The sequence below is a fragment of the Electrophorus electricus genome, chromosome 12 (genome assembly GCF_041902795.1).
Source record: "Electrophorus electricus isolate QZ-2024a chromosome 12, ASM4190279v1, whole genome shotgun sequence".
Classification (NCBI taxonomy): domain Eukaryota; kingdom Metazoa; phylum Chordata; class Actinopteri; order Gymnotiformes; family Gymnotidae; genus Electrophorus; species Electrophorus electricus.
In genome coordinates, this window is record NC_137508.1 from 8,384,298 (window position 1) to 8,397,655 (window position 13,358).

The 13,358-nt window shown below is 37.6% G+C and overlaps 1 protein-coding gene across 2 annotated transcripts in view; it reads left to right on the plus strand.

Annotated features, from left to right (window-relative positions):
- hpse2 (heparanase 2) overlaps positions 1 to 13,358 on the plus strand; it is a 50,322-nt gene that overhangs the window by 19,148 nt on the left and 17,816 nt on the right. For both annotated transcript variants that reach the window (XM_027023732.2, XM_081725257.1), the window contains exons 4-7: positions 1,073 to 1,246; positions 3,450 to 3,621; positions 8,300 to 8,347; positions 11,670 to 11,763. In XM_027023732.2, coding sequence (XP_026879533.1) covers positions 1,073 to 1,246; positions 3,450 to 3,621; positions 8,300 to 8,347; positions 11,670 to 11,763 — 488 coding nt within the window. The remainder of the gene's footprint in view (positions 1 to 1,072; positions 1,247 to 3,449; positions 3,622 to 8,299; positions 8,348 to 11,669; positions 11,764 to 13,358) is intronic.

Consider the following 13,358-nt stretch of genomic DNA (forward strand, 5'->3'; position numbering starts at 1 on the left):
GGTATTTAGCAGACGTTAATGCTCACATCTGGAGAGAGTATTTTTATTTGGATTAAATGTGACTATGTTAAGGATCTCATGTTAACTTTTCTAGTGTACCCATCTGATTTTTCTGATCTGTTGTTTCCATCAATGGGTTAGTTTCAGGTCAGACTAAATTTCACAATCACTTCAGTGATTACAGAGTCCATGTGATTTTAAGACAGATGAAATTCCAACTAAAATAATAAGAGAAAGCAGTTTTACCAGATTTCTATATATATTTTAGTATCCCCTAAAGCATTTCATGATTTTTCTAATCTGGCATACATTCTTTGGCTCATCTTTGACCAAACAGAAACATATTTATTATGGCCTTAATTTGGTTATATACAGAAATGACCATGAGTACCATATGACAGTTAAGTAAATACAGCAACCTTGAAACTTAACTCTACTAGTACATCACACACGGGTTTGGGCTTCTCTTAAATCCCTCTGGACTATGTGAGGCATCTCATCTGCTTCTTTTTAAAACACAGGAAATGAAGTCAAAGGGCACTGAAATATTTGTGTTTATTGTCACTGCTCTTAACCGATAGAGTTTCAAAACATAACCAATGACCATGGTTGGGATGAGGGCCAGTTATCATAGCCCGTCCAAAGGTTTGTCCACTAAATGCTTTCCTTGGCACACTTCTGTGTTCGTGTCTGCCGCTACTCTGTTTCTGGTGTGTACTGATGTGTGTGTATGCATGCGCATGTATGTGTGGTGCTGGTAGTGGTGGGTGTCTGTGGGTGTGAGTGTGGGTGTGAGTGTGGGTAAGTGGGTGCCTATATGTGCATGTGTGTGTGTGTGTGTGTGTGTGTGGCAAAGCAAACTGCAGACGTTATCTGATACCACACTGTCTTCAGGGGACTTCTGAGGGAACTAATGGAATGAGAATTCCAAACTATTACACAATTCTCTATGACATTTCAAGGTCCTACAATAACCTGCCTAAATATATTCTTCATGGATAAAAGTGAATTTTATATATTTTAAAAGAAATTTGAAGTGCCAAAGTTACAACTGTGTCTCGCTTTTTCCCAGCCAGGTCTTTAGACAAACTGTACAATTTTGCTGACTGCGCGGGATTGCACCTGATCTTTGGCCTCAATGCCCTACATCGGAACCTTGACAACTCGTGGAATGCTTCCAGTGCCCTGAGTTTGTTAAAATACAGTGCTGGCAAGAAGTATAACATCTCCTGGGAGTTGGGCAATGGTAAGTCTATTTAAAATGCCAACACGGGGCTGTGTGCATCTGTGGCAGGAAATTACATATGCACGTTGTGCTTTGAATGGTTAATGTGGGTGGCTGGAGACATAAGTAGATACAATTGTTTCTAATCATACAATTGTACATAATTGTAACTTTAAAAAATAAAGAAATCTCCCCCTTCTTGTGGGTGGTATCATCTGTCACACAGGGGTACTGTACCACGTAAAGGTCTGTATGTCTTAAGCACACAAGAAATTTAGATGGGCAGTAAATATTTGCATGTAAAACATTATATAACTGGAAAAAGAGAGGTACTACCATAATACAAATAAAAATTAATATAGTAAAGAGTAACAAGAAATATATTTTTCAGAGAAAATGGAATGCAGTGGAAAAAAGGTTGCCTCTGCATTTTTGCCTGCCCTTTTGACTTGGATAATGTTGAAGCATGATTCAGATCTACATAGGTCCACTAACAGAATGGGCAGGAAATAGTCCGAACCTCAAAAGAAATTAATCTGTGTGGGATCACTGAGGCAAGGAACAAACAAAAATCAAAGTTAAAGCCCTGATAATCATTGTAAATAAAATTTTCTTGGGTGCCTAAGACATTTGCACCATTATCTAAATGAAATCCATTTAACATTAGGATAAAACCAAATGACATTGTACAGAGAATTATTTAATGTCACGGTCAGGGGTCAGATTTCAGTCTTTTTAAATAATCCTTGAGTCTTAAAACAGTAAAGAAACAATGTACTTTGTTTCAACCCAGAGTTCTTTTGTTATGTTGCCTAGAGTGAAGAGACATTCTCTCACTGCTATTCGATGTTTGTGGGCTCTGCAAATCATTACCAGAGTTTGGGTGGACTGATTCTACCAGTTGTGAATAACACATCAATGAAAACTCAAACTTCTCTATTTGCCTGCATCTTTTAATTTTTTTTATGTATGTTTATATTATGTGACTGTTTTCAAAGACCATCCTGTATATTAGATGGCACACATAAAAGAAGCAAGTAAACATAAATAAATTATAAAAATAAACTAAACTAAATATTTCTGAACTAAAAAACTACTTATTCTGAGGTTTTTGCAGCCTAGTATGGTAGTGTTTAATACCTTATAGTACAGAGGAACAAATACTGTACTTGTGCAAAAAGGGCAGACTGGGGTACAGACTCTATAATGTGTTGAGAAGAATTATAGCAACTTATAGTATTACTTTAAGGAAGATAAATCATAGATTAATGTGCAAGTTGTAGGATATGCTTTCTTTGTGCACCAATGTAATCAAATGCTTGAAAACATGTAGCTAATATATTACTTCCATTCAATGAGTAATTGAAGATTTATTTATTTAGTGAGTCCATAATCACCACCACACATGCTCCATAACATGCTCCTTTAAGAATTTAAATTTTTAGGATTAGACTAATACAAAAAACACTGTTGTCCTCCCTCAAGCACTATAAATAAGGATTTCACATTAACCTTTTCTATCTTGTCCCAGAACAATCCATGTTAGTAAGCTTTTGCAGTCTTATGATTAATTATCAGAGATCAATAATGTTGTCAGTTGCCAGTGCAGAATATTTGATGAATCCTATAAGTTGGTTCAGTGGACATGCATCCTCATTATTTTAAATTAATGACTTTAACAGTAGAACAGACAAGACAGTCATTTTGCCCTTTTAGGAATTTTGAGGACAACTAGCTTTGACAAAATAACCCCCATGTCTCCCGATTCCTACCTTTTTTGTATGCCTACTTTTGTCTGGTATGTTATGAGATCAGTATTACAAATTGTTCTGATTATTTATACTTAGCACATCCACAGCAGTTATTTTGACTTTAGTAACCTATTACACAATGCCTTGTCTCCTATTTCCCCCCCCCCCCCCCATTTCAGACCGTCTACCGTTACCTTGGCAACGAAGAACATGGCTTAATTTGATTAAATTTACCTCATAAAACATTTGATACAAAACTTAATAATAAGTAGGATTTACCGGCTATATCAGAACTTTCTGCCAGTTCTTATGTCATTTCATTTTTTGTTTTTAATGCACTCAAATTACAAACGATTAAAGTGACCACTATGGCTATTCTAGTAACTATCTTATCATGGACATTTTAGAGCTACCTAAAATGAGAGTTTTCCTTTTTTTCAGAAACTCCATTTTGTTTACCATTTGCCTTGCAGAACCCAATGGCTACCGAACCATGGTGTCTCGCTCAGTTAACAGCACTCAACTGGCTCAGGATTACATTTTGCTGAAGACACTCCTACAGTCTGTGCGCTACTACAGTCGGGCCAGCCTCTACGGGCCTAACATTGGCCGTCCTCGCAAAAATGCCATCCTGCTACTGGACGGGTGAGTGCCTTTGGCAGGTTAGTGATTCATCCTAAAATCCATAATTTGATAACAGTATATTGTAGACCTGTGTCATGGAGACACTGATAGTGCCGTGCAGTACGTTATCATTATCAGTACATTGTCAGATTATGGCAGTCATTATAAGATGTCACAATGGGCATAAAAGCAGCTCATTTATTATTAAGATTTAAATTGCTGTGTTGCTTTTTAGTTGCATGGTTGGCACGTTCTTTTACAATTGTTACCTGTTAAAACATCCGTTTAGAGTGTTAAAACTGTTAGTGTACTTGCTTGGCTAAAGGCATCCTGAATTTAGGGACCATTCACTTTGTCCATCTGGAATTCCCCCAAAGTTGAATTGTTTGTGCAGATGGGTGTCCTGTTTTCTTCCTTATGAGCTGAACCACTTAGTAAAGCTTGCCAAACCCAGTCAGAAAAGAAAAGCGCAAAAACATCTTCTCCATCAAGAAGATGAAAAACCCTTTTCTTTTTGAAAATTTAGTTATGCCTTCTGGTTGTGCTACATCCAATAAACATAATAGCATAAATGTATCTCAAGAGCTTTGACCATAGTTTTTCAATTTCAGTGTCTTCTAGTTGCACATTTAGTTGTCATCATCTACTGTATTTAGAGCCATATTGCTGTGATTGGAAGACTTGTTAGAACACTGTTATTGAGAGAATTCTATAATAGAATTGACAACCTACAATAATATCTTACATTACAAAATGTTCCTCATTCAAAGCCTTTCTCCACACCCACACAACTTTATAGTGCCTCTCTCTGAGACCTCTGAGTCCAACAATGTGGCAACATGTAAGGCCAATGGATGTTTCCTTTGCTCTCTGTTCAAGGCCACTAAATTTGGACTGGGCTCCCACATATTGATAAAATCACAGGGGCTGCCCTGGTGCCTTTCAAGGTGAGGAGGCCTTATAGTCTTAAACTACTTAACAGTAAAAGGAGGACTCAGTGGGTCCTGTCTTCTGAACTTGGGACTCACAATGAATTATGAGAGCAGTCTGTTTACCTGAGGACAAGAAACATTTCTACTGGGTTTTACTATAACTAGACACTCAGCATGTGTGTGTCCTGGGAGGGAGGAACCATATTTCATTCTTCAAGGCAAGGCCCTAGCTGACATTTTTTGCTAAAAGCGTTTTTATGTTCCTGCATGTTATGGTTGTTTGGCTGGATCCCATTTGGTCTGTTCTGAAAAAAAGATTTTCAGTGTTTGACACAGGTGGACTCTCACACAGCAGGTATTTGAACAATTTAGCTTGTGTGCCCCAGTATAATCTCATGACCCTGGATTTTTTGGAAAGACCAGTCTTTCCTGACAGCAGGAGTCCTCGTGTGTAAAATGATGTCCTGAAAGATACTTTTCCCAGATATGAAATGAAATGATGAAACAGAGAGCAATTTTTAAACAAAGGATTAAGAATAGAAGGGCTCACATGAATGGATATGGTGATCTACTAGTGATTAAAATACACTATGTATACACATATATGTAATGCATTACACACATGTCTATGAATTAAGATAGCTATTGTTTATATGTCACTATGTGATTTTGAAGCAATCCATTGGATGGGTCGAAAATAAGAGTCCCCACTGATGCAGTCTTTCACATTTCAGTACACAATGTGTGGTGCAAATGAAGACCACTGCACAGTTTAATCCTATCCCTGTCTAGGTGCGAGTCATCACATTTTCCTGTATACTACCTAAATGTTTCCATAAAATTTATCATAAATAAGAGCTGTGTTAAATTAATGATTTTAAATTAAAATAATGAGATGTCGTTTAATGTGAAAGTTCAGTTACTGGCAGGAATGAGTGCTTTATTTCAGAGGGAAGGTTTGTTTTAGAGGGGGGAGAAACTCACTTAACCCCATGGACCCCACACCCCAACCAAAACAACAGCAACAACAACAAACAGACCTATGGCCCAGTGCATAAATCACAGTGGCAAGTTTTCACATCAAAAGTTCACATTCTTAAATATGTATTTTCTATAGTTCTTAAATATTCATATTCTTAAATATTCATTTTTATTAATAAACTAACATTGAAACATATTGCCTGATCTCTCCCTTACAGTGTTGCAGTCATCTTGCTTTTCCAGCACCAAAAGTGCCTTGCACTTCTGACCTGTTTATGATATTTATCACTTGATTTGAAGTGATTAGTTGTAGCAACAGCAAACCTAAAATGTTTAATTTGAGATGGATGCCAACAGTTACCAGCAGAGAAGATGAATTAAACATGTTGGCTAACTCCTTTATGATGGATTTCCATCTCTTGATCCACATAGGTTAATTGAAGTTCAACGCAATCTTATTTTGTGAGGAATCTATTAGGATGCTACTAACTGCAATCTTAAATCACAATAATGCCATCTTGGAAGGAAATTGTCATTATGTAGTGTGCACAGGAAATGTTAATTTTAAGAACATTTCAAAACAGAAACACATTTGCAGCCAGCAGTGGAAGCATCAGTCAAATGCTTCACTTTGGGAAACAGAGCTACAAAAAAATTTAAATAGACAAATGAAAGCATCAAAACATTTTTGATAAGACACACTCTGGGATTTTCATACAATTAAAAGGCTTATTTAGAAAAACACTTGTGATAGTTTGAGGGTGACAAATCCACTCACCCCATCCCAAAATCTGTATGACTGGTTCTGACAGCTATAGATCAGTAGGGGTCAGTGGATGAACTAAGCTACTTGCACTCTAGGAAGATGGCATGGTCTCTCACTCACACTGCCAAGCACTGCTGCACAGCTTGATTGAAAAGAGTTTTAGTGATTTACACAGAGATGGAAAATATGCTTCAATGATTCTAACAGAGAACCACAGTTTTGTATGGACCAGGTGTTTTGACCAAAATAACTTTTCTGCCCTGTATCTTCTATTCCATTCTCATTGCTATGCGTGCCCTATAAGATAGCACCATAGTTCATTCTTTGTTAGTACTGTGTCGCACCGTCTGTCTGTATTGTGGAGCACGTAGCAAGCTATGTTTATGTTGCTCCTAGTTACTGATGGAGACTGTTGCACCAATGAAATCCTCTGTCAACTAAATAAAGTGTCACTCGATTTATGGTGTGACTGAGCAATAGTCCACCTGCGTGTTCTGTAAAGCAAAGGTCCTAAGCCATTTGCACAATTGTGACTTGCACACCACATTCAATGTTTTTTCGTCTTCGTTTTCATCTTTTTTTGGTTAAGGATAAGGATTCTTAGATTGTAATACATATCCTTATTCTTAATCATATAAGCACACATTTTGTAAAATTTTGTTGTAGACATGATTCGCTGTTCACATCTGACTCACATTTATTAGCTCAAGAATATTATTACTGATATATTTCCCTAAAAACATTAAATAATCATTTATTCAGCCAGACTACCTCTAAAAGTTAAGGCCGTTGGGTTTTACTGGCATCAGAAGGAGGCGCCTTGTATAACACCAATTGTTTGTTGTGCTCTGTGTTTTTTTCTGGACACACTGTTCTGATTCTGGTCATGTTTTAAAGCTGGGAGATGGGAATTCCCAACATATTTTATGGGTTCTGTCATTTGCCAAAAATACTTCTGGAGCTCATGTATCTGTATTTTTTGTTTCTTTGTCTTGTGCAGTTGGCAATGACTTTGAAAAGTGGGATAATGAAGTCAGTCAGTGGTTGCTCATTGGTTTTAGTACAGACAGTTATGGTTACAGTTATGGTACTGTGCCATACCCAAATATACAATTTGCTAACCAGATCTCTGTCACACAATCAGCAACGGACAGCGCCTTTTCCTGTACCTTTCACACATGCTATCAGCCCAATAAGGATGATAAGAAAGAAAATTTAAACCTAAAGTTGTAGCAAACATTTTACATGGTGAAGAGTGAACTACTTTTTTGTTTGCCCAGGCATCCAGACCAAATACTGAAATGACTGCATTTTTACAGACATTCACGTGAAACATTTGGATAAATCAGAGGCATTAATTTTTAAGAGGCCTGCCAGACTCCCAGCACGTAAGCCAGCCTCTTCACAGTACAGTTGATTATTCAAAATTTGACCTGCCCCTATTGTTCCATCTGTTGTTAAAAAATGTGGTGAAAATTTAGTTGACTTGGATTAAAATGTCAACTGCCTTGTCATAGGTCTTCCTCAGAAAGAGCCATCACCCCTTGCTGCTACTAGTCTGAGCTCAGATGGAAATGATAAATTAAGGCAGAGCTAAGCAAAGCTGCAGACAGGGAGGTCTGCTGTGCTGCTGATCTTGGGTGAGTCAAGAGCAGTGACTAGGGGTGGAGTTTAGGAAGAAATGGGGCGGGAATAGTTTTACACAAGTCCCACTTTCGCTTTTCCTTCAGAGAAACGATGGAATGACTGTTTATAGGGCCTGGCCCTCTCAGGGCAAGTTGTACTTCCTAAAAGGGGTTGCACAGCTAAATCATCATCACATGTGTGTCTAGAGCAAATTTACACATAGCCTGAAAGCTCAGCCTCCAGCAGCCATATGAACATGCTCCATGTAAGTGCTAGGTTTGTGTCTTAGTTGTCTTTGGACAATGGCTGCCTATTGCAGCTGTAAATAATCTGGACTTTCATTGCCAGATTGCCACCTAGCATCTGAAGCATTTTGCTTATTTTCCTCTCACAGGTTCATGAAGAATGGTGGCTCTGTTGTTGATGCAGTTACGTGGCAACAGTAGGTATTCTACCCTTTAATTTCTAATTAAATTCTGCATTACAGAGGTTCTCTTTTCATTACTTTAGGAGCTGTGTCCATATATGTATAATCACATGCAAAGTCATGTATTTAAAAAGAACTATAGTCTTAGAGCTATAGAAATCTGTACTAAAGAAAATCTAAGCACTATAAAAATACTGTACTCCTTCTGACTGCTAAAAATGTAAGCATTCCTAAGCAGTTTAAACTAAAATTACTAAATGTGTCTAAATAAATGTGATTTAAAAAGTGTCTTCAGCAACCAAACTATTGCTTAATGCTTTCATACAAAATCACTAGAATGCAGAACCATTTTTGGCCACTTTTCTTTGTATACCCCAGCCCATAATTGCTGACACCTGCTGAATGGGAGAGGGCTAGAAGGTATAACTCACACTCCATCCAAAAACATGCACACCTAATTTGAGCCTTTCTTCCTAATCTCATTAAACACAATTACTTTGAAGTGATGTAAAATGGTGCATGCCTGTCAGCAGCTGGTTCTGATAATAGCCAAGCTAGTTAAAACCCAAGCAAGTTTATTTCTGTATACTAAAACACGAATCTGTTGGTTGTCTTTTTTAAGCAATACTATAAGAAAAAAATATGACTGCTACTGTTCCATTATAGGCATAATATGTTGGCTATAATATGTTGACTATAAAAATGAGCAATAAGAGAGAATTACAAGAGAGAGAATTTAAGAGAATTACATTCATTCATCTTGATTTTTAAAGACTAATCTGTGGTCTGTGGTGCATTCCACTCTGTAGCTCAAGGGATTCCAGCGACAGTTCACCAAATTGTTGAGTGTAGTAGCTTCCAGAGCTAAAAATACTGGGGTTTTTTTTGTTGTCTGAATGAATGGTATGCATTTTTGTTTTATTAGATGTATTCTGTTTCACCAAGATGTGTTCCAGCTGTGACCGTGTTCCTACCAGCTAAAAACAAAACATAAATTAGATTATTACTTTGAAGGAGAGGGAAAGAGGCACGGGTAGCATCAGTATGGAGAGATCTGTTGTGGAAGACATTTACTAAATGCTGTTACAGTATGTGGCATTTGGCTATAAAACTAAGATTTCCCATTGTTCTTTCTTCTAGCTCTTATTCAGACACAGTACAACCTAGGGGCTGATATGGACTTGGCTGTGCAATATAGTGTTTTGTAGCTGGAAGTTTATTTCTCAGTCAGAATGTTTTTGGACAACTGGTTATATTTCTGACTTGCAGGTTGGCTGGTCACGTATCAGCTAGAGCTGTGGCTACAAGCTTTGTTTTACAGCATGAGGAAACACTGGTGCTTCTAGTTTAACACTCCTCTCTATGTGAATGCCTTCTGGCTTCCTGCTACCAAAATAAGTGTCTCTATAAAGCTTTATTAAAAAACAAGCAGCTCTGTTGAGCTCTGTAGTAAATGCCTTTCATGTATCGTGATCCATGCTCCACTATCTAGAACAAGCTTTTGTTTCTTTTTTGTGAGTATAGTAATTTTGGTGCCCTTTAATTGGTTCTGCTGCAGTTTTCTTAATTGTTTTGAGTAATTCAAGCCATCAAGTGCTATATTACTTTTACGGAAATTGGCAGACACTCTTATCCAGAGCAACTTCCAAAATATTAAATGTACATAATGATCGAAAGCCATCAAAATTGTAAGGTTGTGTGTAGGTGTGCATTATCTGCCTCAGTTAGATCGCCCCATGTATCTACAACAAGACAGTGAGTTAGGAGAGCTTTCCCAGTCTCAAGTCTTCTGTTTCTGAAAATACACTAACTGCCCAGTGTGGACTCATTAATCCAAAGGTCAACCTTAATTAAGGCAAAATAATTAAAATAAGGAAAATACGGTGTCAGTTAGAGGAATTGAAAAACACCACCCACAATGGTAAATTCAAACTATATGCTCACACATTCACCTTTGTAATTATACAGTTGGCACCTTGAGCTCCACCTTTTACAACTCTCTCTCTCTCTCTCTCTCTACATCCTTTCCTTTTTTACCTTAGCTTTCTATAGTTTCAAACAGATGTACTGATCATTTGACCAGTGCCCAAATTCAGGTCACAAACGGGCACCCTTTAGCTCTGTTTACAAATACTACATGTAGATGCCCTGCATGAAATGTTTAAAAACTCACCACTGGCTATTGATTTTTAACTATATAACATAAGTGATACCATCACCTGTTCAATTTATGGACGTATTCTATGTGGTGCAATGAAGGCCAGTCCTTCACTCTTTTCTGTGCTTTATGCTGTATCAACAGCTTTCTGTTGCCTTGCATGCACAGTGCTTCACACTTGTCTCTTTTTTAAATCTCTCCCCCTTTCCCTCCACTCCAGACATACTGTCTGTTTTTAGAGTTGTTTATTCAAAACAATGCCAGCATGGCTTGTGAAGAAACCACTAATGTAGCACACAATCTGCAGCTAAAATACCACTAATGGAGGAGCACAGGCTGAAAATAATGTGGTAGAGGGGAAGACAGCTTGTTCATTGCTGTTTGAGATCCTACCATAATGAAGATTTGTTGCCTATAAGCTTGTGCAGTCCTAGTGCTAGTGGGGCTGTAAATTGTGAGGGTCAGTGTCCACAGAGGCCCACCAGTCCTTCAGCCTGGTGAGAATTTCAGATGATTTGCTCAAAACCAGTGGAGTTCACAGAGACCCCCTGCTTTCCTCACCCCATTACCATATGCTCAGTCCAGCGCTACTTCATCCAGAGCTCCTCTCTCATCATTTGACGTGTCTGTATTTGGCTGGAAGCAGTCCTGCGTCTTGTCACTGCCATGTCCCTTGACGACTTAATATGGTTCACACACTAAATCTCTTAGCTGTTTCACTTGAAACCTGCATACTGATCTTAACGGTTTATGAGTTTACTTCAAATTTTGCGCATTTAACACTACAGCAGAGAGTAAAAAATGTGTACTTGGACATTTCAGATGATACCGTTAAAACAGCAAGGCTAATTAGTTTCCAGTGAATAAGCTTTCAAGTCTCATTTTCAGGCTGCCATAACTTTCAGGCATTTTGAATAATGTTGCAGTTCTCTATATAATGTCTGTACCATTATAACATTCAAATGCTGTAACACTATACTGAGTCAGTAAAGTTAGGTAAAGGTCACAGAAAGATGTATGTAAACAATATACTTTATTTTTTTATTTATTTGAGTAGTTGGCTACATACTCTGGGATCTCAGGATGGCCTTAGTGTGCTGGTATCTCTGGAAATAGAGTAAACATTGTGAGCTAACTGAATGGGTCATGTCTTACCGAGTTATATTCTGGTCTGCGCAGTTACTACATTGACAGGCGAGTGACTAAAGTGGAGGACTTTATGAAGACACGGCTTCTGGATACCCTGACAGATCAGATCACAAAGGTGTTGAAGGTATGTTTCTCTGGAGAAAAAAAATAGTACTATAGATATTATGAAAAACAAGTCATTCTTTGCAGTTTATGTGATCAAAGAGCCACTGCTCCTTATCACCACTTCCATTCTGTGGGGGAAAAGTTAAAAGTTTATTGCTAAAATAAAAAATTAATAAATAAATAAAAAAGCAATAAATAAAATAAATAAATAAATAAAATAAATAAAATAAAAAAGCAATAACATAAAAGTTTATTGCTGTGTGTTCTTCCTTCAAACCAAACAGCTATGCTGTTAGTGTCTGGGGAGTGAAGGTAGTAAAGTCCCTTTTGTCTTCATTAGGTCCTTGCCTCTTAATTATCCCACTGTGCTCTTTTTCTCAGGTGCACCATCCTAACAAGCCATAGTCAGTTTGTTGGTGGGGCTTTAGCCAAGGGAGTAATGGTTAGGACACAGTAGGCGGGGAGGGGCTTTGGGCTGAAGAGAAGTTTCTTAGCACTCAGACTCCGTGCCACATCACACCCTAGCTCTGGTGTAGGAACAGTCCCGCTGGATTTATGTGCACGGTTTTACAGCACAAAAAAGAAAGCGCTCTCCCATGAGTCTTCCTCTCTAAATATGCAGCCATCCTGTTTAATGTATGTCAGGCTCACATCTGGAAGAGTGTTCCCCACTAAGGAGAAAAAAAGATACTGGCTCCCTTCACAAATATCAAATAAATGAAAGCATCTTATTCCTTATTCTGAGGTAATGGGTCAGCAGTTAGTAACCATCCTTGAATATGATGTCAGAACAACAGACATGTTAGCCTGTGCTTTTAAAAGTTAGAGTTGCCTATTAAACTATGGCTCACACACTTATCAAATGTTTCCAAAGTGATACTGTAGGCTCTTGGCCACAAAAGAAAACAAGAACTCAGTGTCAAAGTGAGTTTTTGTCCTTCTTGGTATAGTTTCAGGTGTTTTAAGAATGGTCAGGTGGTGCATTATGAGGATTTGTGCACTGCTTCCAGGGTCAGTGCTTCACCACTATAATTAAACACCAATTAATTTTTCTTTCTTTGGTGACTATTTATTAAAAATTGATGGAAACCCAAAATATAACCCAGTGGTTCCTTACCTATATCATAGGTTTGAAGCTGAAATAAAGAAAATGATTGAAGAATGTTAGAAGACCTTTTGATAGGTAATGCTGCTCTGCAGCTAGTTATGGTAATATTTTTGCAACTAAAATATTTGTGTGGTTTTGTGTAATAGATACTTTTGTTCAACATTTTGGCCAGGAAGATATAAGGTCACAACAAGTAGACAGTAAATAAATAAGGAAAACAAGTTTGTAGTTTTAGTTTACTGTTAAAACTATTCCAAGATTATGAAGCATATTAGAAAACATTTCCAAAGATCACTGAACAGAGTAGGCTCTTTTTGTGAGGATAATCCAAATTTTATGTGCCAAAGCTTTGTCTTTTCATCATTTAGAACCTCTCTGAGGTATACCCATAATTGTTAAAGGGTTGTTAAAACCTTAAAGTCCCAGAAGATACAACTGGGTCCAGACTTTTATTCTTCATTCTTGTGATTATATACTTTTCATATTCCTTTCAGTGTAGTTACTGA